The following is a 24,822-nucleotide window of genomic DNA, read 5'->3' as shown; positions in this document are numbered from 1 at the left end:
ACGTAGTTTACTGTATTTGCAATTAATGTACATAAACCTAGTTTTTGCCTTTGTGCTTTGTGGCATGTTCTGCTTTAGACGTGCGATCCTGGGCTATTTGACAACCCACGATCTCAGGTACCTCGGTGTACCCCAGGATGCAGGGTAACCATTGCACTAATCTAGGAACTAAGGAACCAACCATTTGGTAATCTTTCGGGGGACCTTGGATTTGGTATTAAGACCAGATTTCTTTTCAGCTACATCCAGATGTTTTTATCATTAAAATTATGAGCTAAAATATTTGTTTATAAAAAATCATTGCAACAATATAAGTTTCGGGAACAATTTTTTTCCCCGATAAAATCCCCATTCCCCAAATATCAAATGGTATGACCCTTACCGAAGTACCTTGCCCAAGACAATATATATGATAAAACAATGGACCCATTCCGCTACCATGGCATAGTTTTTAACCCGATTCGCATTGCCCGACACAAAAATAATAACCATCCAATCAAATCACTCCCCTGAGCGAGAGAAAACGATTGGGGACATTTCCAAAATGGAGGCATGGTGCCATATGGGTCCAGGGTATTTATCATACTAGAATAGAGATATTATATTCTGGAGCATCCAGTATGGGACCGGAGGCCTAAAAACGAATATGTCTTTCTGAATACATTTAAAGACATTAATTAGAGTTTACGTATACTTTTTTTGAATTTAACGACTTCCCACTGCCTGTCTTTCTGACATATTTAATAATGCTGCATTACTCACTGCTGATGAGCGGTGCAGAGAGTGAAGTTAACATATATCATGTGACTGCATATAACATTAACGTCATTCCGAGTGTTTAACTGTTGAAGAGATCATCTCTGCCATGCATACATGTCGAGCGACAATCAGAGCGACAAAGGTATGACGTCACTCGTCATAACGCCTCCTCTTGTGACTTTCCTGCTCATGTCTTCACACAATGGGTTTCGTTGTCTCCTTTCTTCCGGGCATGGTAATATGTGATCCATTATGTCCGTGCCAAGCAACACCTCAATGTTAGTGAAGACTGGAAGACTATTGCAACTGCATTTTAGTGAAGCAAGTATTTTTTTGTTTATTCCTGAATATCCCCTTCGCCTCACGCGGACTGAAGTTGATCACGGCCACCTACTTTTTGCTACAACAGTCCACTTAGCTTAGCCTAGCCTAGCCTAGCCAAGCCTAGCCTAGCCTAGCCTAGCCTAGCCTAGCATAGCATAGCATAGCATAGCATAGCATAGCATAGCATTATACAAGTCAATACGTCAAACATGTCAGGTGCTCTTTGAGACGTTATCGTGTTTTAATTTTGACGTAACAATGTATGTTTAATGCATATAATGATTCTCTTCATAATGGGTTCTCATGCATGTTTCTAATGTAATGTTAAAACTTATTAGATCTATGTTTTATTGTGTTCGTAACTTTGAGTGTTATCATATGTTTAATGTGTGCGTCAATTTACGTGTTATCATATGTTTAATGTGTGCGTCAATTTACGTGTTGTCATATGTTTAATGTGTGCGTCACTTTACGTGTTATCATATGTTTAATGTGTGCGTCAATGTACGTGTTATCATATGTTTAATGTGTGCGTCACTTTACGTGTTATCATATGTTTAATGTGTGCGTCACTTTACGTGTTATCATATGTTTAATGTGTGCGTCACTTTACGTGTAATCATATGCTTTACTACAGTGATTCATAAACACATGCTCATGATATAGACGGAATCGTACAATCGACTCTGCTTTACGCAGAGATTTCTATTGGCTATGGAAAGGGTTTTGTCGCTTTATTTACGTGTTGGGGGCCCGGGTGGCCCAGTCGTCTAAGTCGCCACGATTCGCTGCGCGGAGTTGCGTCCCTTGGGTACGCCAGAAACCTATGATTGTGGGTTCGAATCCCGGTTAACCCCGATTATGTTTCTAGGTTTGTCAGCACCATAACTGTGTTCGTTGATTTCACCGAAGTGGTAAACGTCTGAGACCTGCATCACTACTGGCTTTCCTCCCACATTAAGCTGACACACCGTGATATAACTGGAATTCTGTTAAAAGCGGCGTTAAACTTAACTCACTCACTATTTACGTGTTACCATATGTTAATGTGTTCGTCACTTTACGTGTTATTATATTTTCAACAAGGGCAACAGAAATTCGCTATGCATTTAAAAATAAGAAAACACGGGGTCTTTATTCAAAGTTTACGCATGCTTTGTTTCAAGACCAGTTATGTAGAAGTTTCCGGAACAGGTGGCAAATGTATGTAGGCCTCATTAAAGTCATGCTAAGTCTCAGAAATGTTACTGCAATGATCATCTGCGAAATTTGCACTACATCCACCCGTCAGTTCTTCATTACTGGTTCTTCATAACGTCACGCTGCATGTTGGCCTTTTTCATTGTCCTGTCACAATAAATAGTGAGTGAGTCGGGTTTAACGCCGCTTTTAACAGTATTCCAGTTATATCACGGCGTGTCAGCTTAATGTGGGAGGAAAGCCCGAAGTGATGCAGGTATCAGACGTTTACCACTTCGGTGAAACCCTCGAGCACGGGTATGGTGCTGACAAACCTAGAAACATAATCGGGGCGAACCAGGATTCGAACCCACAATCATAGGTTTCTGGCGTGCCCAAGGGACGCAACTCTGCACAGCGAATCGTGGCGCCTTAGACGACTGGGCCACCCGTGCCCCCTCATTTTTATGAAAAGCGCTGCACGCTGAAGATGGCATTTTGTATTCTGATGAAGTGATCTGTGAGTGAGTGAGTTGGGTTTAACGCCGCTTTTAAAAATATTACAGTTATATCACGGCGAGTCAGCTTAATGCGGGATAACATCCCAGAGTGAGACGACTGGGCAGACTAGGCCACCCGGTCCGGGGTTCGATTCCCGGTTGCACCACACCAAAGACGTTAAAAGATGATACTTGTTGTTACCCTGTCTGGCGCTCGGCATTAAGGGGCTAAAACAAGGACTGGTCGGCTAAGAGTCAGCATACTGTGTCTGAGTGGGGTATTCATGTTAAGCTGCGGGGCTAGCAGTGGACTAGCACTATAAATCGGCATCAGTCCGAACTAGTCCAAGCAGCCACTCACACGTGTATGCACGTCACTTTATAAGTGCAGTAATCTTGTACGTGACGTTAACCCCCATTTCACCTCACCTTTAATCCGATATAGCGTTCATAAAGATGTAACGTTATTGTCCAGGCGGCTTTCTTATCAACTCAACTCAACTTATGATCAACTCAACTCAGAATCACTTTATTACAGCTCCTGGTCATACAACGATATATGAAGCGTACCACAGATTAAATTTTAAATTAAGGGTAGCACTGACAAATAGAGGCGTTTACAATAGATCTAAAATGGTTAACAGCAGCCGTTGTTAAACAATAATAACAGTTCATGGTTTTATAACGGCAATTAATCGAGATACCATTTGTAATTCTAATAAGTTACTAATGTTCATGATAAGGAAACTATTTCCTGAGGACCATCAGGTCTTACTGCACACTCAGCATGGGTATATCTATTACTACACTATTGAATTTGTTTGTTTGTGGGTTAACGCCGCACTCAGCAATAGTCCAGCTTTATGATGGCGGTCTGTAAAAAATCGAGTCTGGACTAGACAATCAAGAGATTGATATCATGAGCATCGATCTACGCAACTGGTTTTGGTTTGTTGTTTTATGCCGCACTCAGCAATATTCCAGCTTTATGACGGCGGCTCTACGCAATTGGGATACGATGACATGCATCAACCAAGTCAGCGAGCCTGACCACCCGATACCGTTAGTCGCCTTTTACGATAAGCATGGTTTGCTGAAGACCTATTCTACCCCAGGTCTTCACGAGTTTATATATACTGTTGAAAGTAGGGTAGAAAGTAAATATTCATCACCCAAGTCGTTTCTGTTGCATAATTAACACAGTTTGTCGTGACGCGAGACTCACATTCATCTACATCTTCTTAACTGGTAATCTATGATGACATGTTCTAAATTCAACAAGTGGTATAAATATCTGAGACACGGTAAATTAAATTGTCTTCAAGTATAAAATTCTCTTTGAAGAGTCTGTAAAATATACCTTTAGTAGAATTTGTTACACTGGCAGTGCAACAGTTTTTTACTGCGGATAACTCGATGTATTTTGGCATAAGATACGAGGTTTCACATCGACTAACGCTTGGTCTCTGAAAATATAATATTTTGATGGACAGAAATAATTCCAATTAAATTGAAAAGGCGGCTCAGTGAGGTGGGATATTTTGAACCTAAGAAAATCTAGACTTGCTTAATTTGATAAATTACATTACAGAAAGGGCTGGGCATAGGAGAAATTAATATGGTTTTGGGACTGTGAGCCAGATTATGTTCACAGTAAAAGTGTTTCCTTAAGTTGTATGCCTGGTCGTTATGGAATTGGTGAGATTTTATGGCGCTTCTTTGTAGCTCGGATAAAAGGGACATATATAATCACAATCCCCACATGAACACACCCACTCATTTCTCGATTTGTACGACAAGTATAGAATACTGCAGGGGTGGGGACTACTTCATCTAAGGGAACTATGCCAGGCGTGGTGACGTTGCCAAGTTTATGTCAAAATAGTAAACTGATAGATTGACTTTAACACACGGACAAAAATAATAACAAATAATTAAAACTAATGTAAAACTAAAAAGGGAAACTGAACTTACGATCTATGAAGCCACTACCCCTAAATAAATCTTTAAAAGATAAAAAGAAAAAGAGACAGGAAGGAAGACCATGCTCTTTTAGCTTCAATCAACAGTGACACCGAAATCTGACTGTTCACAACAAAACATAATTCCTTTCAGGCCGAGAACGGCTGTATGAGAGTTACACATGAGCTTAACTGTATATGATTGGCAGATTTTGTGTAATAAGAGAATGGTTCAATTTTCATATAAGTGACACAGAATTTACGCTTGTTTACAAATGGACATTTCAGCTCCATTATTACGTTCTTTCCACCGTCAACTGAGATCACATGCATTGAGCGTATAATTCATAGGGGCAGAGGGGAGGGGGGGGGGGGGGTCGGGGTCGGGATACTTATTTCAAATTATTGGAGACATTATCAACATGTGTGTACAAAACAAAAAGGGACGACCAAACGACGAGAATATTTTTTATATATTTTTTTTATTATTCCACTTTTTTTTGTCGTACAGCATTTCATACATATTAATGTTCATACAGCGATTCTTAAAACAACAACAGAATCATACATCATGGGGTCATATGAACTCGGATAATTCAGTATTTGAGTTGATATGGTTACAAAAATAGTTTGTGGCAGCTGGACCAAAACTTCACAAACTTGTAGTTACAGTTAGAGTAAGCTATCGCTTTAGTTATAAAGTAGTAATTTGCCAACTCTCTCTGGATCAACTCGAAAGACAATTTTTTCTTTTTTAGATAAAATTTGAATATTGTATCCTTAATGACAAGGCATACAGCATTTAATGGATCATTTCCTTTAAATGGAAAGCCCAGTAAAACGTTTTCTTTGGTGAAATTGATATGAATTTCCGCCTTATTATTTATCCATCTTTCAAGTTCGGCCCAGAGAGAGTTAGCGTTTTCACAATTCCATAGTACATGAGAAATGTCAGCAAAAACTTTATCACAACTTGTACACAAGGGAGAATCTTAATATACCACTTTAAATAGGTATTTACCAACTGGAAGTATTTGATAAATGATTATGTACTGAAGCCAACGCAATTGCACACTATCAGAACATTGGAAGGGTATTTCATTTATATTTTTCCATTCATAATCTGTATAATATTTTATTTCATTTTCCCATTGCTGATTGGCTGATGTCCTCTGAAATGTTGAACTCAATAGCACATCATAGTAGTATTTTGAACCCTTTGGACTCTTCATAAGTACATGAATGTTAAATGGTAAAATTTAGGCTACCAATGGTGTAACATCATAAGTTTCTAAAGATTTTAAATAAACATTTATAGCATTTCTTACTCCGTAAAAGGTTAAACGATTACACGAAACATTGTATCTATTCTCAAATTCTAAGTATGAAAGAAGTCGGCCCTCATGATCTACCAAATCATTGATATATTTTACTCCCGCATCATCCCACTTGTTAATAAATATATATTTCCCATCAATCTGCAGCGTTCGCTCGTCACGCCGAAGACCCGGGTTCGAATCCCGACATGGGTACAATGTGTGAAGCCCATTTCTGGTGTCCCCCGCCGTGATATTGCTGGAATATTGCTAAAAGCGGCGTAAAATCATACTCACTCACTCACTCATCAATCTGCACATTGTCATTGTACCATATATACTGGGAATAAGCATCCTTTCGTGTTTTCTTATGTTTTTCTATATATCGGCCCCAAGACGACACTACATCTCGCCAAAAAGGATTTTCTTATAGTTTTGACGATGTGGTCTCTTATGTATTTTGCATCCATTTTAAAAATATCAGATGGGATAATATTAGCCTCAAACGATTTAAGGGTAGTATTTGATAGATGTATGTGACGAAGCCAAGTAATATTTTGAGATGCAATAATATCTTTTACTAGGGGTACTTTAAAACCACCGTTAGGAATATTGTTCATTACCCTTTCCCTTTTAATTTTATCCGGTTTTTCATTCCAAATAAATCTGAAGCACTTTGTTTGAAATTTATTAATAATATCTTCGGATGGAGCAGGAACAGTAGAAAACAAATGATTAAGTTTTGGTAACAATAATGATTTCAGTATTGTATTTCGTCCAAAGGGTGTAAGTATTCTACTTTTCCATAATTGCATTGAATTTGTTATTTCTTTGAATTTATCTTTAATTAATGTCTTCCATATTTTCAAGATCAGTATCAAATTTAATGCCCAATAACTTAAAGTTATCGGTCCAATCCGTTTTCATTTTGGGAAGTAGTTTTATCCGACTACGTTTTTTTGAACCAATCCATATCAACTTAGTTTTGTCTATATTTACCCGTAAGCCCGAAAAACGTTCAAAGAGAGTCAATGTATTAAAAACAGCTTGTAAACATCTTTCTGTACCATCTAATATTAAAGTTGTATCGTCTGCAAACGGAGCTAATAAGTGAGAATATTACTGACTGATGACATTTTAGGATCACCTGTTAATTATCTGAATGGAACCGTTACACATTTTAGGCCAAATGTTGTTACGGAGGACTATGTGTTAGGGAGTACCGTTTTGTTAAGCAGTACATGTGCACACTACTGATCAGGAATATCAGTAGGTGAACGACAAGGAGAGCCCAACCACTGCATATACCGCCGCACACCATGTGTACACATCTTACAAGGCATGTTACAGACTTTTCATTGCTATATAGACCACTATTTATTTTGCATGGTACATCAACGTAGCATATAGTGAATAAGTATTTTACATGATAAGGGAAGCATGAAAATATAAACGGAAACACCAGAGAATAACCAGTCCCGACGAAGCAGATTCCATTTGGCGTAAAAGGTTTTATAATGGTGAATGGATCACTGAAAATCATTTATGACACCAGGTGTTCGCGAAGAGTCAGCATTACCTGCTCTACGGTAGCGACCGCCCCTCACACAACTAAGTGAGTGAGTATTGTTTTACGCCGCTTTTAGCAATATTCCAGCAATATCACGGCGGGGGACACCAGAAATGGGCTTCACACATTGTACCCATGTCGGGATTCGAACCCGGGTCTTCGGCGCGAAGAGCGAACGCTTTAACCACTAGGCTACCCGACCGCCCCTCACACAACTAAGGAATCTTACGTGTTATATCAAGAAGGCATTTTATTTGAGACATTGTACATGATTCATTTTACATGGTGCATTTGAAATGGTACATGATGCATTTTGCGTGGTACATTATATAGTTTACATGATGATGGGATATTAAATATGGTGACATCGAATTGCCGTAGCGCATAAATCAACCCACGTGGTACAGGAAATGTCATTCTGCATTAAAAGTCTCATTCATAGCTGATCTGATCAAGACGGTCCATCTCATTGCAAATTTCCGACAGTGATTTGGGGTTGTTTCTCCCAATGGTTAAAATATAGTTCGCTACATTCGTTGCGGTTTTCTGAGATAGGTCACACTCTATATCTGTCAGTTCCTTTGTGAACAACCTGATATACGAATCTTTCACCACCTGGTTATGAGGGATGGGGCCACCAGGTGCTATCTCACGTGACATGTTCCGAAGCATCGGTAGCAGTTTCCGCAGTGCCTCTGACTGATGCTTTCCATGATGAATGACGCTATTCAAAAGTTCCTGAACAATGGCTCGGTCGCGCTCATCTACCTGCTTCCATTGCTCCAGCAGGTGCTTGAGCAGCATCTCCTCAGTCTCTGTCTCTCGCCTGGTGTGTCTAGATGTAACCATTCCTGGAGTCCAGCATCCGTCAGCGGCGTCCCGTGTTGACGTGCCATCTCCACCTTTCTTGAAGTCCATATTCTCATGTGCAGTCGTGCATTCCTTGACCTGATTCCCGAGTCGGATCTCCTTTGTATCCGGATGCTTGCTGCTCGCGTACTGTGCAGATGCGCAATCTGCGGTGCCACCATTCAGATGGCTTCCACCTGTGTCAAATGGGATTTGAACAGGCATCCCTGCATGGTCAGTATTGTCAACATCGACGCGTTCAGATTGGCGTATTGTAGCAAGCTCATTGACTCTGACTTGGTAAGGAATACTGCAAGCATCTGAAGACTTATCGGCACTTTCCCCGTGAAGAACAGGCGTGGAACATGATGCCCTCTCTCCTTCTGGTGAAACAATTACCCAGCCACTTTTCACCAGGTCGTCTGTATTCTCACAGTCAGTTTCTACATCACATCTGTCTACTGAAAGACGTTTGGACTGAAGAATCACATCAGGCCTGCGAAGCTCTACAACAGGCATACATTCTTCAAGCTGAAATGAAATAAGATATAGGAACAAACATCATTAATATACAAAATGAATACATAAATATTAAACACTGAGATTGTAGTAGGCTGGAAATAAAGCTTAGGGGAGTACAATGGTATTCAACTGTAAATGAAAATATTTAATTTTGTTTCTGTTTCTTTCATACTAAATTGCAAGCCACGATTTGATGATTCGTGAACAGGTAAAGAGGTATCTCCCACTACTATAACCTCAATGCCTCGATGTGTATTTGAATATGAATTGCCATTCATAATTAGTTGTTTCCGAATTTACAAAGTCTGATAAGTTGAGTATCATCACGTCACGATCGCCTGTCAATTCTGACTATATGACGTCACAACGATCCAGTGCGTCATAAGTGTCGTAAGGGTACTTGATCTCTATGCGGTCGAGAGTTTATTTTACAAACTCGATTTGAGCATGCTTTATAGGGTGTGGATTTGGCGCATTACAATATGGATTATGAATTTGCACATTATTACATTATTATAACTATAATCCTAGGTTACTGATTATACTTTTTACATTATTACATTATTATAACTATAACCTAGACTAACATTTAGTCTCTGAAATGAACATATCGTACATAAAAAAAACCAGTTGTTCAGTTATCTTAATAAAAATATAATAAAAAGGAGCCCAGTGACTCTCTTCATTTTCAGATACTGATACTGATACTGCAGTGATCTAGACTTGCCAAACATTATAGACTTGCATGGGCTATTTTTGATATATATTTGTATCAGGGTCTGTAAGACAGACTAAACTATAACCCTAAGATAGTGATTATACTTTGCACATTATTACATTATTGTAAATATAATCCTAGGTTACTGATTATATTTTGCACATTATTACAATATTATAACTATAATCCTAGGTTAGTGATTATACTTTTCACATTATTACATTATTATAACTATGATCCTAGGTTAGTGATAATACTTTGCACATGATTACATTATTATAACTATAATCCTAGGTCAGTGATTATACTTTGCACATTATTACATTATTATAACTATAATCCTAGGTTACTGATAATACTTTGCACATTATTACATTATTATAACTATAACCCTAAGTTACTGATTATACGTTGACGTGTGCAATAAGGTAGGTATCTTACCGAGGCTGAGACATTCATTTACTCGTAGCTCGTTATTGTATGGAGACCTTACCTGAGATGTGTCTCTTCTTCGAAACAATATACCCATAGTACTTTCCAGGATGGAGACCAAGGATGCTGAAACAAACATCACATGCCTTTAGTGACAAAGCAAAGTTGTTAAGAACATGCATGACATATGCAATGGAGGTTTATGTCAATTATCGGAAGAAGGAGTTCACGGCTTGAATGCAAACAAAAATAAAACTATCCATTACATCACCTATTTTCAAGTTGAAAGTGTTATTTTATCGATAGGCATGTGGTTGCCAAAGGCTCCTCCAGTCCAGTCCTGTTCTGACTTAATCGTGATCATCTAACATTTGATCACTGCAGGGCGCTCGGGAAGCCTAGTGGTGAAAGCGTTCGCTCGAAAAAGGAAAATGATTAAATAGCTTTAAATCCAGTACGTCAGTCATTTTAAAAGCCAATGAAATATATATTTCAAATTCCCCGCGCCATGTATACATGTGAAGCTTAGCGCCATAAAGGGGCGGTGGGGTAGCTTAGTGGTTGAAGCTCGCTCGTCACGCCGATGACCCGGGTTCGATTCCCGACATGGGTACAATGTGTGAAGCCCATTTCTGGTGTCCCCCGCCGTGATATTGCTGGAATATTTCTAAAAGCGGCGTAAAACCACACTCACTCACCCACTCACTTTGATCACTGATCAGAATTGATATCAAAAGGTTCTCGTCCTTTGTAAGGGATGTCGCATGAGTATATTTGCAATCAGTATATCATCAGAACACCCTATACCGTGTCGCAAGAAAAATAGATCAACCTATTAAACAGACAACTGGGATACACTTACATTTAATGTTGTCGATATGATCGCCGTCGTTGCCAGACTCAACAGCTTCTGCAACAGCTTCTGCAACAGCTTCTGCAGCAGCTTCTGTGGCAGCTTTTTGTCCATCTTCGACCGTTACGCCTTTGTCACTTGACGTGCTGTCAAGTCGGACTCGTGATTTCGTTTCACTCAGTGAAGTACCTGTAGTATCCACAAGTGATACTGGACAACAATATAATATTTATAGTATAAGAGACGGTTGAGAAAATGTCCGTATACGGACTTCATATGGAACATGCTTTTGAATATACTCGACTAAGAAATGACAATGTGCACTAATCTATACGGTACCTTGGTTAGACCTTAGGGCAATGTTGTTCTTCAGTGTCCCAAGTCCCCTTCCAGTGATCATGGCCGTGAGGGCCTCTTCTTTTAAACTAACTTGAATGAGATTATCTGAAATAAATCATCTATGTTACACATCGGATGTGACATTCGGCCAATGTATGGAATTAATATTTGTTAAAGAGTCATGTAATGACGGAAAGTATTACAATGTCTCAAGTACGCCTAATGGAATCTGTTTCGGTGGATAACAGAGACAGGTTGATCTCTGGTGTTGACGTTAATTATATATTTAAGTAATACATGTCAATGTCTCAAGAACCAGTACTTACACGTGTTTCCCATCCCACCATAGATAACTCCACCCGTGTTGGCAGTTTCGACTGAGCCTCCTTCGACACCATGGATGGAGGTTTCCGGGACCCCCGATTTCCGACCTGATTCTACAAAATTACATATTGAATCCATGATTAGAACTTATAGCTTGTCTCTGTTTCTACTTTCACTTCCAAAACATTGTAATATCTGCACGATCAATTCAAATGTACATGTAAGTATGCATAAAATTAAAGCATGTATGCCATCTATTAAAGTAAAAACATGATCTGCTGTCGAAACTTTAGGTACATATGTGTTTAAGTACTAACCATCTGGTAAGCTTCTTGAAGACACAGACCTCTCCACATCTTCGGACCTTGGGTGCAGCTCTACAACCTTATTGTATTCCATTGTTGTGCCCGTCTTCTCCATCCTTGCCTCGGGTACACTCCTGTGAAGCCTCCTGTTTCTGGTTTCTGAGGCCCTGTGTATAATAATGGTCTCAAGTAGCCTCTTATATCAATAGTATCCTCTCGAAGCTGCTTGTATGTGTTGTAGCCTCGTGTATCTGTTATAGCTTCTTGTAGTCACTTGTGTCTGTTACATCCGCTAGTAGCCTTTCAGACCTTCCGTAGACTGTAACAGCGTATGTGTCCGAGATGTACGCAGGTTCGATGGATGAAATATCTGTTATAGCTTCTTGTAGTCACTTGTGTCTGTTATATCCGCTAGTAGCCTTTCAGACCTTCCGTAGACTGTAACAGCGTATGTGTCCGAGGTGTACGCAGGTTCGATGGATGAAATATCTGCTCTAGTATTCTGGAAAGGTTGTAAAACTCCTTAATACATTAACACATTTAGGACGATTCATTCCAGAGATACTGTTCAAAGTTAGGCCAGAACACAGGGGGATGCGCATAAAGCCTCATAACAGTTACGATGGCAGTGTAAAAAAACAAAAACATAATCACTCACCCAAGAGTCCCCAGAGAATGTATGGAAGCCAGTGTGCAGACAACAGATTAATAAACAAACAAACGAACACTGCCCTTATTTATTAATGATGAATTTCTAACTACCCCTTTTGTTGGCATTTAAAAAAGATATACTCTGTATATGCAGATGCAGTGCTGATATCACTGCATACACTCGTGATCCACCTGTAACCTTTATGTAGTCTAAACACAGTACGTTATGTTGAAACGCATAAGAGATATGCACATGTCATTTGTCAGTGATATACAGGTGAGGTGAAATGGGGTTTAACGTCGCGTCCAAGATTATTGCACTTATATAGCGACGTGCATGCACGTGTATGTGTGTGTGTGTGTGTGTGTGTGTGTGTGTGTGTGTGTGTGTGTGTGTGTGTGGCTGTGGCTGTTTGTACTAGTCCGGACTGATGCCGATTTATAGTGCTAGCACATTGAGATGCCATGCCGCAGTTTAACATGAATACCCAACTCAGACACAGTATACTGACTCCGAGCCGACCAGTCCTTGTTTTAGCCCCTTAATGTCGAGCGCCAGACAGGGTAACACCAAGTACCATCTTTTAACGTCTTTTGGTATGACGCGGCTGGGGAGCGAACCCCGGACCTTCCGCCTTCCGGGCGGACGCTCTACCATTAGACCACGGAGGCGGTCTCAGTGATATACAGATATATTAGAGGCGTTAACAAGGTATTATTTCACTTGATATTGATATTGTTGCTTATTATGTTTTTTGACAAACGACCAACAAAACTAAGTAGACTTCCTTGTTGGAAGTTTTTTATAGTCTATTGATAAAGGTATACGGGAAATCCTGAGTGAAATCAGCAAAGCAGGTATAAATATAGATCCGTCTGCCGTGTACATAACCACGAACTGTCACCTGGATCAATCAATTGAGGGTCATTTGGGAGCATGACTCATTTGAGTCTCAGACCCATTACCTTTTTTATCTAAATTCCAAAAAAGGTCGAGGCCCGTTTAGCATACAAGCTGTGGGCTCGCGCTCAGAATATGTTCATGTTCTTATAGTCCAATACAGGACTGTTAATATCCTGAGTCGCTACGTCTTTTCAGCTGCTTTTCATCGTCCGGAATAATATTTAAAAAAATAACAGTTATCGGAACAATTAAAATAGGGATTTAGCCTCTTCTTGTGTAAAACATAAAGAGGCTGTATTACGAATAGTAATGGTAAGATTTGTTTGTTTGTTGTTTAACGCCATATTCAAGCTTTATGACGGATGTCTGTAAATAATCGAGTCTGGACCAGACAATCACGTGATTGATGTCATGAGCATCGATCCATGCAATTTGGATACGATGACAAGCATCAATCAAATCAGCGAGCCTGACCACCCGATCCCATTAGTCGCTTCTTACAAGCAAAGTCGCTTTTTATGGCATGCTTGGATTGCTGAAGACCTTTTCTACCCGGATCTTCACAGGTAAATAATGACAAGAACAATATATAATATTACAATTATTATTTCAAGTAGCTCCGACGTTCATACAGTTCGGCCCTCACTCTATGAAGGTTCATACTCCAATGAACTCACACAAAGTGAATGTCAGTTCTTAAATGAATACCATGTCACGTAGCTTCTGTGCTCCATGAAAACATTACATTATGGAAAGGAATGCTTGCCTGTCCGATGCTATATTGAACTACATGTGATTAACGAAAACGCAACACGCACAGCAGGAGATGGTATACGTTACTTCGTTTCAGTCTTTATTTCATTGTTAACATTGATCTATATGTGTACATGGTGGTTTACTTTATCGTATAGACATCACTACAGACATTGGATAACGCTTGGGATGTGTTGATAAAAGTAAGTGAGTATGGTTTTACATGGTGGTTTACTTTATCGTATAGACATCACTACAGACATTGGATAACGCTTGGGATGTGTTGATAAAAGTAAGTGAGTATGGTTTTACGCTGCTTTTAGCAATATTCCAGCAATATCATGGCGGGCGACACCAGAAATCGGCTTCACACATTGTACCCATGTCGGGAATCGAACCCCGGTCTTTAGCGTGACGAGCGAACGCTTTAACCACTAGGCTACCCGACTGCTCGTGTTGATGAGATAACCGTTGAGTATGATTTTATAGGTGCGCCCTGTACTGTATGGTTGTTCTGACTCTCGTTAAGCTCATGGGTGCAACCTATGAGTGCATTCTATAAATATCACCTGGGGAAAACCCTCCTAGCGGTTAACCTACGTTACGCTGGGCATGCCCATTCTTTTATTTTCATGAGTCATGGTTATTTATACACATAAGATGATATGACGGTACCTGATAAATATATACTTTGATCGGTAAATAGCAGAAATATGCATAAATAAAATAAATAAATAATATCTGACATACCTGACATGTATGAATATTGATAGGTGGATTAAGAAGAACATAAAGATGAACTTTCGATTTCTGAAAATGAATCACCGAACCCGGTGGGCTCAAAGGTTTATCTAATTACTTTGTCATGAAAATATCTATACCTTACACAATGCACCACAACATCATACATATTAATGTCTAAGCTTTTAATGATTATACAAATATTTAAAAGTATTGAATAGTTAGTTTCACACCATTGTGACACGCTCCAGGCTTCGAGCCCGGACACAAATTTTAAAACATTCCATTGAGTGTCCATATAAAAGAAAGTTCCTTTAAGTGTACATTAATTAAAATGTCATTTCAATATTATCTAGGCGTAGATAATTGACATGCAAGTACAGTCGTGAAACAAATAGATAGTTTAAACAAGAGAGTGACGTAACAGATATGTATTAATTAGCTTTGATGCACAGAGCGTCTTTCTTCAGTGAATGCTATTCCTTTCCATATCGATATTTCAAACATCACAAGTGGCCCAGTCGTCTAAGGCCCAGCAATTCGCTGTGCACAGTTGCGTCCCTGCACGTGCCAGGGACCTGTGATCGTGGGTTCAAAATCCAGAACCGCCTCCGTGGTCTAGTGGTAGAGCGGAAGGTCCGGGGTTCGATCCCCAGCCGCGTCATACCAAAAGTCGTTAAAAGATACAAGCAGCCACACAAACACATACACGTACATACACGTTGCAATATAAGTACAATAATCTTGGACGCGACGTTAAAACCAATTTCACCTCACCACCTCAAAATCCATATTCACCCTGATCATGTATCTAGGTATGTCAGCACCATATAGCAGCTCTTACCTGTAATATTTCTGGATTTCCTCCCACATGAAGCTGATACGCCGTGATATAACTGAAATACTGCGTTAATCCAAACACAAACACTTCCGTAAATATATGCACAATGAACAGGATACGATTGTGAAGTTAGTGTTACAGATAAGGCCTTGATGTCATATGCCGTACATAGAGCTTCGACTCTCTCCCGAGGAACGTACTCATTCAGGAAAAGCAAGGGCATGTGTCTCTGTATTTAAACACGTGGGTCAGGATAACCGTATCGCTGGGGTCGGGTTGTTAAGTAGGGCCCTCAGCCTTTTAACGCAACATCATAGGACAGCCCTAACTGTGATAACAAAGTGCCTGTGATAACAAAATTCGCCGACCGCCTTGGTCGAGCGTCCGCCCGGAGAGCGGAAGGTCCGGGGTTCGATCCCCAGCCGCGCCATACCAAAAGACGTTAAAGGATGGCACTTGTTGTTTCCCTGTCTGGCGCTCGGCATTAAGGGGCTAAAACAAGGACTGGTCGGCTCGGAGCCTGAGTGGGGTATTCATCTGAACCTGAGGCATGGTGTCTCAGTGAGCTAGCACTATAAATCGGCATCAATCCGGACAAGTTACAAGCAGACACATATATAAGTACAATACCACAAAATTTTATTTAACAGATTCCTTCACCTGGGATTAAAAGGTAAATTTCTCAAGTTAATAATTCTGATGTATTCAACACTGCATGTGTGAGAACTGATTGTGGACCATCGCCATACTTCAAGTGTATCATGGGTACACGTCAGGGGTGTATCTTAAGCCCTCAGATCTTCATCATATTTATTAATCAGTTAGTCTCAATGTTGGAGGAAGAAGGTGGTAGAGGTGTGTTTATATCTACTCATCTCCCTGATGTATTTGCTCTGTTATTTGCTGATGATGAGTCAACCGTCTCTGATACTGCTCTACAGCTTCAAAAGAAAATAAAGACCCTGGAGAAATTCTGTGATGATACTGGCATGAAAGTCAATCTGAATAAGACTAAAATAATAGTATTTCGGAATGGAGGTCCTCTTGGCAGTTATGAAAAGTGTTTTTTGAATGTTTTGAATGGTCAACATGTCAACATGTGCAGATATTTAGGAATTGTTTTCTCACCAAAGTTATCTTGGACCAAGGCCCAAGCATGTCTTGCAGCCAAGGCAAGGAAAGCACTTCTATCACTTTATTATTATCCAAAACAATTTGGATACATTAATCACCATGATCTTTTTAATATTGTTGATGCTATGATTCCACCAATCCTATGTTATGGATCAGAGATCTGGGGAACCAGCTACTGTAACATTTTTGAGAGTGTCCATAACAGATTCTGCAAATCCTTTTTGAAAGAAAATAAGTTCACAAATAACAACATGGTTCTAGGAGACTGTGGTAGGATCCCCCTACAGTATAACTACATGTCAAGAGCAGTCAAGTACCTGTGCAGACTAATTCAGATGGAACAACACAGGCTACCCATCCAAGCTTATTATATACGTAAATCTCTTGATGATAATGGCAAAATTACATGGGCATCACATATTAGAATGATTTTATTCCAGTTTGGATTTGGTTTTGTTTGGCTAAGCCAAGACATTGGTAATATTCAACATTTCATGACAGATTTTAAACGAAGATTTTACGACTGCGTCACTCAATATTGGCACTTTTCCCTGACATCATCAACGAAATGCAATTACAACTCACAGTTCAAGTCATTACTAAATGTGGAATCATATATTACTTGTGATATGTCTTCTTACCAACGTAGACTTATAGCCATGTTCCGGTGTAATAATTTTAAGACTTGCTGTTGAACTGGGGCGTCACAACAACATCCCATATAATGAACGTGTCTGCACTTTCTGTTTTTCAAAGGGACATAACCATGTTGAAGATGAAGTCCATGTTCTCATGATTTGTCACCAGTATTCTAGAGCAAGAAGAAACTCTTTTCCCAAGCGTCTCGTTACCCCTCCCTCTATTGAGAATTTTACAAGACTTATGTCAGCTGAAAAGGAACATATTATAAAAGGCTTAGGTAAATTTCCCTGACAAGTCGAACGGAAACACGGTGTTGAACGGCAACACAGGCCCAGGTACAATACAGATACATGTATTATATACAAAGTGCTGGTAAAATTAGAAGAGGTACATAGTGCAATTAAAGTGCAATTAGAATTATAATAATGAAGAAGAACGTAAAGATAGGTTATCTTTCATGTATTTAGCACATAATGACAAGGTTTCAATGTTAGAAGTTTGAAGTAAAGTTCTGAGGGAGTACTCATTTTATAAGTTATTGTTGGGAAAATGTGTCTTACAATATCATAAGTTGGGCATACTAACAAAAATGCAATTTATCTTCTATAATATGTTTACAAAAATGACAAAATGTAAGGTTTCTAGGTACACCCTCCCGCCTACCTATATTTTTAATAATTTGTAATTCTCCAATTCTTAATAATGTTAAACGTCTTCTTTGGTCTCTTTGGTGTATATGAAGCAAATATTGTTCAATTGCGAAAGTTGACTTCATAGTGGAATAAAAATCTAAATTTGAATGATCATTTAACCTACAACCAATATAAAAAAAATATCTATACAACTGAAAACTATTCTTGAGACATAGATGGAAGGCCCATAACAAAGGGAATAGAAATTCCAGCTTTTCAGAAGACGATAAAAGAATCTTTGCCTGATGTGATCTGTGTATGACTAAAATATGTGACTATTTACAACATTAAAACGTCCCATTATGAATACAAAATACATGTATTTATTAAAAGAATGAATTCTATAAAATGATTTAAATCTAAAGCGTACAATGATTCATTATAGTACCTCAAAGATTGATTTGAGTTCACCCTTTGTCTTACAAATAGAACCATACTTGTGCTATCTATGACAGAAGGTGATAAATAGGGCTTACACATTTTGATATCAATAAGCAATTTCAGCGTTTCGGTGTTCAAAGTGCTTGCGTATGGTTTTACGCTGCATTTAGCAATATTCCAGCAACATCAGGGCAGAGGACACAAGAAATGGGCTTCACACATTGTACCCATGTGGGGAATCGAACCCGGGCCTTCGGCGACGAGCGAACACTTTAACCACCAGACTACCCCCACCGCCCCATGTGATCAAAGATCTTGGAGGGAAAAAGGAACACCAACTCAGTACTTTGGGGTATATACACGTTTTATTAATACAAGTAGCTATGTACAAGAAGGCATATATATGCTCGCTGGGCTAAGAGCGATTCCAATCCTAGAATAATCATCCATTGTACTTTTCTCCATTCCATTATGATAAATATGCTTGACCAAATTTGTCACCAATCAAGTTAAGTTGAAGTTACTATCAGAAAGATTGCGATTGGCGTCTTCTCCAGCGATTGGATTCAGTGTGCTCATCATAATTGAATGACGTAGAACACTGGACTGGTGGAGGCCATATGGTTTCAATAACATCAAATTGCTAATAACATCAAAGCCATATGACAAAGAAGATGTAATAAATATAAAACTAAACTAACAAATGAAAAACGGTTAATACACAGTTTAGGTTGGCTGACAACAGGGGTAAAATGCATTAGAAAATGTAAGGATTAAGATATCACGTTTTATATCACTTTTCATGTATCTGTACATGATCACCCAATTGCAAAACAAAGGTGTTATTGCTAATATTTGACATAGTACGTGTAAATACATGACACCCATAGGAAGTACTGACGAGCATGGTGTTTCATATTACCCAATCATCAGTTGATGTAATTGTGTCGCTCAATATTCTTCTAAAAGCATGCCAGACAGAAAATGTTCGATCTTTTGAATCTTGATCTTTGATGGTTTCATGGCACTAATCTGCAAAATCAATTCGACATTTTGTTTAGTTTTCACTCTTACTAATATGTTCTGAATGTCTCTCAAATCAATTCTGATTATTTCTGAAATAGATTCAGGGTGAAGTGGATAAAACCCTGAACCGCGCGTAGTCCAATGTTGATCATTAAATTCAGTCAGAATAGCGTCCAAAAATGAGAAAACATTGCGCACTTTTTCTAAAGAAAGTAATTTTCCTATCTCAACAGTTTTTTCCACATTGTGCCTGGTAATGACTCGCACTGCGCCAGACTGGATCCATCTCAAATCATATGTAAACTCCACACATCTTCCAGGGATGTAATTCAGTCCATGTAGTTGTGTTGGTGCAGTTGTACAATCTTCCATCAGATGCTCTGAGTCGACATCATCAAGAAGGTCCTTTCCCTGCTTCTCGGAATCTTTCCCACCTTTGACATTAAACTTAAGTTTGACATCTGAAGTAGTTTCTTCTGTTGCAGCATTGGGCGGGTCTATCTTGTTATGTGTATGGTGAATCACTGTATTTCTCATCTTAACTCCCAATGCGGTGGAATCACATCTTGGTCCTGACCTTCTGATATTGTAGCACGCAAGGAAATCCACAATATAACAATACACCTCATCATCCTTTAAGGCATTAATGTCCTCATCACTTACATCGATGTGACACTGATGAAGGTGAAAGTAGAGTTCCTCATCTGTCATCAAGTGTTCCTCTTCATGTTCCGCATATGAGACCCCACTTGTGATGTGTTCATCAGCATTGTCGTTTCCCTTGTCAGTCATAGGAGTTTGGCACGGTTGATTCTGTGCAGTCCTGGTGGAAGAAACGCTCGTTTTCATTTGATCAATAAGGTCCTTTATCTGCTTCAAGGGTACGTCTGCATCTGGAAACATAATACATTACTGTTAGTCCATCTATCTCAATAACATCAGTAATATTAACATATTACATGTATTAACACCAAGTTACAACACCATTTTCATAATCATAAAAAAAATGCTAAAAGAATAGTCCATTGTACGATTCCGACAATATCTTAAATATGCGTTAGCCAATCTCTAGTTTCTGCAAGTTGTAATCATGTTTTGAACTGTTATCGATATTGCAGGGTTTTTTTCCATTTAAAAAATTCCTGTAACAATTCACTTTTGATTTGTGTACAACTGCAATAGAATTATATCATGTGTGATACTATTATGGTCATAGAAATATAGTCGGTGCACTTTATATACATATTTCACTATTCTGCAAAAGGTAATACGTCCTTCAATTGAAGAATAACGGAATACATGTAACTAAACTAAACTTGTTTATGGTTAGAAAACGTTGTCGGTTGAAGAATAACAAATCTCCCAAACATTGATGTGAAAAATATATCACATGATCTGATTTGATAAAAGTGTTCACATCCCCTAGCTATGCGATATTATTTGACAAATATTAATCCGGATGCTGAAAACCACAAAATGATTTGTTGTTGAGTTATAAATTCATCCTGGTCAACACAAGGGGACTCGTGCATATTCCATGCAACACTTACTTGGAAAGTACAGAATGTAATTATCTCCATGGTGCGCCCCTGCCACGTTGGATCCAAGCATATAGCCTCCCGACGCCCCCGTCGTCATTGATGTGCACAGCTGTTCATCCTTAACTGATGAAGCCACATTGCGTACATTTTCTGAAACAAATCAAAGCTTGAATAATGATACCTTACAAGCAGATAGGCGAACAACTCCATACGATAACGTCCAAGACATTCATCAAAAACTCAAGCTAGGTAACTTTATAACTGCTTGTCTTCACACCCCTCTCGGGGCGTCAATCACTAAAAGTAATCATTATATTGATCCATTCTCGATTAATGAAACAAGCACAAACACAAAGGAATCTTAGACATCCATTGCATTAATGCATCTTTGTCTATGCCTATATACAGTGAAACACCGAAAGCCTATCTACCTGTGGGATGGGGCGTCTCCTTTGTGTGTCTCTGTGCGTCTTCTAAGGCCAGTGCCACTTCATCCTTACCCGCCGGGACATCAGGTAAATTGCGTTCTTCTCCTGTGTGAACCATTCTGAAACACCGAACACATGTGATAAGCATATTGAATGGCGTTGAGTTGGAATACGATGTTGTGTGCCAGGAATGTTAAGGGGTTCATCAAATTGTAAGTAGACTGCACAATATCTACTTTGAACAATTAAACATGATATACATGCTATATACATGCTACATCCATCCAGGACAATTCCAACACAAAACATTTGAATTTCAGTTTGTCCTAGATGGATATAGCAGATATTGAGCAATATTCAACCTATATGACGGCGGTCTGTAATTAATCGAATCTGGTCCAGACAATCTAGTGATTGATATCAAGAACATCGACCCACGCAATTGGTTTACGAGGACATGCAATTAACAAGGCACCGAGCCTGACAACCCGATCCCCTTAGTCGCCTCTTACGACAAGCATGGGTTGCTGAAGACCTATTATAACCCGGATATACACGGGTGGGGCATGTGAGTACTTTAGACAACATACGGCTTGATTGATAATAAATGAGAACTAACGACCAATAAAGTGATGTTTGATGAGACTTGAGGTCCACTTTTTACCATGCTATACATCGATCCTATCAATGAGAGAGCGTGAGTGACGAGAGTTTTTTTACGTTTGCATATTTATATTTAGATATGTGTCATTTTTCTCATCAAGGTTAATGTATGCATGCTAAATTTCTTTATAATGTTATACGTTCAGGATGCTACAGAATTAGTAGGTAATGGATAAAGTAACGATTTGCGAAGTAAACAGTAGTTTGCCAGACCTTAAAATGAAATTAATACCTTGACCTATGTTGAGACTTGAGATATTTCGAGGGGAAGAAGCCAATTTAAGCAAAGAATGTTAATAAAGAGATTGTCGTTTAGAAAGACCATATACAAGGCAATCTGGGACATTAATGGTGGATACTACCATTGTGAACAGAAAACAAATTGTGTGAACATGACATGGAGATATGATGTCATGTGCGTTACACTCAGTAAAGGTTGTGCTTACCTCTGTGGTGAATACATCCAGAGAGATTTAGTTGTACCGGTATAAACTTGAATTCCATGGGAAATTAGAGATAAATCTTATTCGATTGCTGTCTTCAGCGGTCAAACGGAGAGACAATATGTAGACGTGTTGTTGCCTCGATGTCCTCACACCTTATTGTAAATGTGGGCAGGCCCGCGATCTAAAATTAGGTTATCACCAAAACCGGAAGGACACACCGTATCAGTGACATCATCTCGTCACGCGCTAATGCAATTGGCAATTCCCGCCCATCCCGTAACCGCAAAGAGGACTCGGCCGTGAATGTAGGAAATGGGCCATACAGTGAACAGCACAAACTCGCGGATGCACATCAAGTGGAGACCGCCATTTTGGCAGACCGACGTATAACTGTTCGCCAGTTAGCACAAGATGTCAAGATCAGTGTAGGGTCTGTGGAAAAAATCATCCATGACAATTTGAACATGCATAAGGTGTCTGCACGATGGATTCCCAGGTTGCTCAGACCTTTCCAAAAGCAGGAACGAGTCAATTGCTCAAAGGATCTTTTGGACATGTGCCAAAAAAACAGGCAAACCTTTGTGACAGACTTATCACACAGGATGGGTCCATCACTATGACCCTGAGAGTAAAGTTCAGTCGATGCAATGGAAGCATGTGGAGTCACCATCCCCAAAGAAGGCACGTGTTCAACCCTCTGCAGGCAAGGTCATGCTCACGGTGTTTTGGGACCAGCACGGAGTAGTGATGATGAATGTCTTGGCAAAGGGTACCACAATTACAGGAGCTTATTATGCTTCACTGCTGCGGAAATTGCAGGACGCTATCAAGCTTAAGAGGATGCCGAGTCAACACGTTGTTTCCGATTGTAAACATACTGACAAGAGCCACATGTTCACCTCTCCAGATCTATGAAATAATATTTAAGATCCAAATTTATATTCAAAACTACTGTCGTATTGTTCAATGTCGTGTTCCATCGGCTGTCCGATCTGCCACCCGTTGTACGCGACTAGCCCAGATGAGTCCCAATATTTTGTGTTTTGTTTGACATCAGTTTCATAGATCATTGTTTATAATATTGGTTTGCTCTCACCACGGAATCACAACGTAAGCTATTGCAACATTGCTGGGAAACTGTTACATACCCCAGCATAACTGGTCACTCGAAAATTTCTTCAGGCAGATATTTGATACCTCTTAAATAGACCTAACAGTAACCATAAGTTTCTGCAACTATTAAAATTTACTTGCCGTTTTAAAATATGTTTTATAATTCGGACATCATGGACACTTCAAGTCAGATACCCTGTGTTGTAATTATTAATTGCATATCCTTTAGTAAAAATGTTAAATTGTTTTCACTTAATATTATTTTATATGCTTTGGCCTGGTAATGAACTGTATACTTAAACAAAGTGTAAATCATGAAAATAAATATTCCTGATGCAATAATGTTACAGGTGTAATTGTGGTTGCTGAGTTGACGTGCAGTCTGAGGTAGAGGAGCTGTGTTGTGTTGATGTTGCTCCTGCCAGGAATAAGCTACAGCTGCATCACTTACCAGATAAGTCTCAACATAGGTCAAAGTATTAATTTCATTTTAAGGTCTGGCAAACTACTGTTTACTTCGCAAATCGTTACTTAATCCATTACCTACTAATTCTGTAGTATCCTGAACGTAAAACATTATAAAGAAATTTGGAACGCATACATTAACCTTGATGAGAAAAATGACACATATCTAAATATAAATATGCAAATTTTAAAAAACTCTCGTCACTCACGTTCTCTCATTGATAGGATCGATGTATAGCATGGTTAAAAGTGGACCTCAAGTCTCATCAAACATCACTTTGTGGGTCGTTAGTTCTCATTTATTATCAATCAAGCCGTATGTTGTTGTCTAAAGTACTCACATGCCCCACCCGTGTATATCCGCGTTAGAACAGGTCTTCAGCAACCCATGCTTGTCGTAAGAGGCGACTAACGGGATGGGGTTGTCAGGCTCGCTGACTTAGTTGATTG

At 39.2% G+C, this 24,822-nt stretch overlaps 2 protein-coding genes across 3 annotated transcripts; both read right to left on the bottom strand.

Annotated features, from left to right (window-relative positions):
- Window positions 1–7,564: 7,564 nt before the first annotated feature.
- LOC124113879 lies at window positions 7,565–12,623 on the bottom strand. 2 transcript variants are annotated; one of them, XM_046474357.2, is made up of 6 exons: window positions 11,964–12,623; window positions 11,649–11,759; window positions 11,323–11,427; window positions 10,993–11,193; window positions 10,192–10,256; window positions 7,565–8,989 (listed from the first exon to the last, which is right to left on the bottom strand). In XM_046474357.2, the coding sequence occupies exons 1-6, from the start codon at window positions 12,064–12,066 to the stop codon at window positions 8,042–8,044; spliced, it is 1,533 nt and encodes a 510-aa protein (XP_046330313.2). In that variant the 5' UTR covers window positions 12,067–12,623; the 3' UTR covers window positions 7,565–8,041. The 2 variants fall into 2 exon arrangements, with proteins under 2 accessions (XP_046330313.2, XP_048238632.1); XM_048382675.1 differs by lacking the exon at window positions 10,192–10,256 and having other exon boundaries at window positions 11,036–11,193; window positions 11,964–12,622.
- Window positions 12,624–19,036: 6,413 nt separating this feature from the next.
- LOC124113891 lies at window positions 19,037–22,985 on the bottom strand. Its single transcript, XM_046474369.2, has 4 exons — window positions 22,795–22,985; window positions 21,689–21,804; window positions 21,267–21,407; window positions 19,037–20,609 (listed from the first exon to the last, which is right to left on the bottom strand). Exons 1-4 carry the CDS (start codon window positions 22,809–22,811, stop codon window positions 19,642–19,644), a joined length of 1,242 nt encoding a protein of 413 aa, XP_046330325.1. The 5' UTR covers window positions 22,812–22,985; the 3' UTR covers window positions 19,037–19,641.
- Window positions 22,986–24,822: the final 1,837 nt, after the last annotated feature.

The sequence above is a fragment of the Haliotis rufescens genome, unplaced genomic scaffold, assembly GCF_023055435.1.
Source record: "Haliotis rufescens isolate VD_foot unplaced genomic scaffold, xgHalRufe1.0.p SCAF_4, whole genome shotgun sequence".
Classification (NCBI taxonomy): Eukaryota; Metazoa; Mollusca; class Gastropoda; order Lepetellida; family Haliotidae; genus Haliotis; species Haliotis rufescens.
Note: the sequence above shows the minus strand (reverse complement) of the source record. Positions and strands in the feature narration are given on the sequence as shown.

Coding starts and splice junctions, on each gene's coding strand:
- LOC124113879 (XM_046474357.2), bottom strand. CDS start 12,066: ATGGAGAAGACGGGCACAACAATGGAATACAATAAGGTTGTAGAGCTG. Junction 11,760..11,963: donor TTCAAGAAGCTTACCAGATG/GTTAGTACTTAA, acceptor GTAATTTTGTAG/AATCAGGTCGGAAATCGGGG. Junction 10,257..10,992: donor TCATATCGACAACATTAAAT/GTAAGTGTATCC, acceptor TGTTTGTTTCAG/CATCCTTGGTCTCCATCCTG.
- LOC124113891 (XM_046474369.2), bottom strand. Junction 21,408..21,688: donor GGAGACGCCCCATCCCACAG/GTAGATAGGCTT, acceptor GATTTGTTTCAG/AAAATGTACGCAATGTGGCT. Junction 20,610..21,266: donor TTACATTCTGTACTTTCCAA/GTAAGTGTTGCA, acceptor TTATGTTTCCAG/ATGCAGACGTACCCTTGAAG.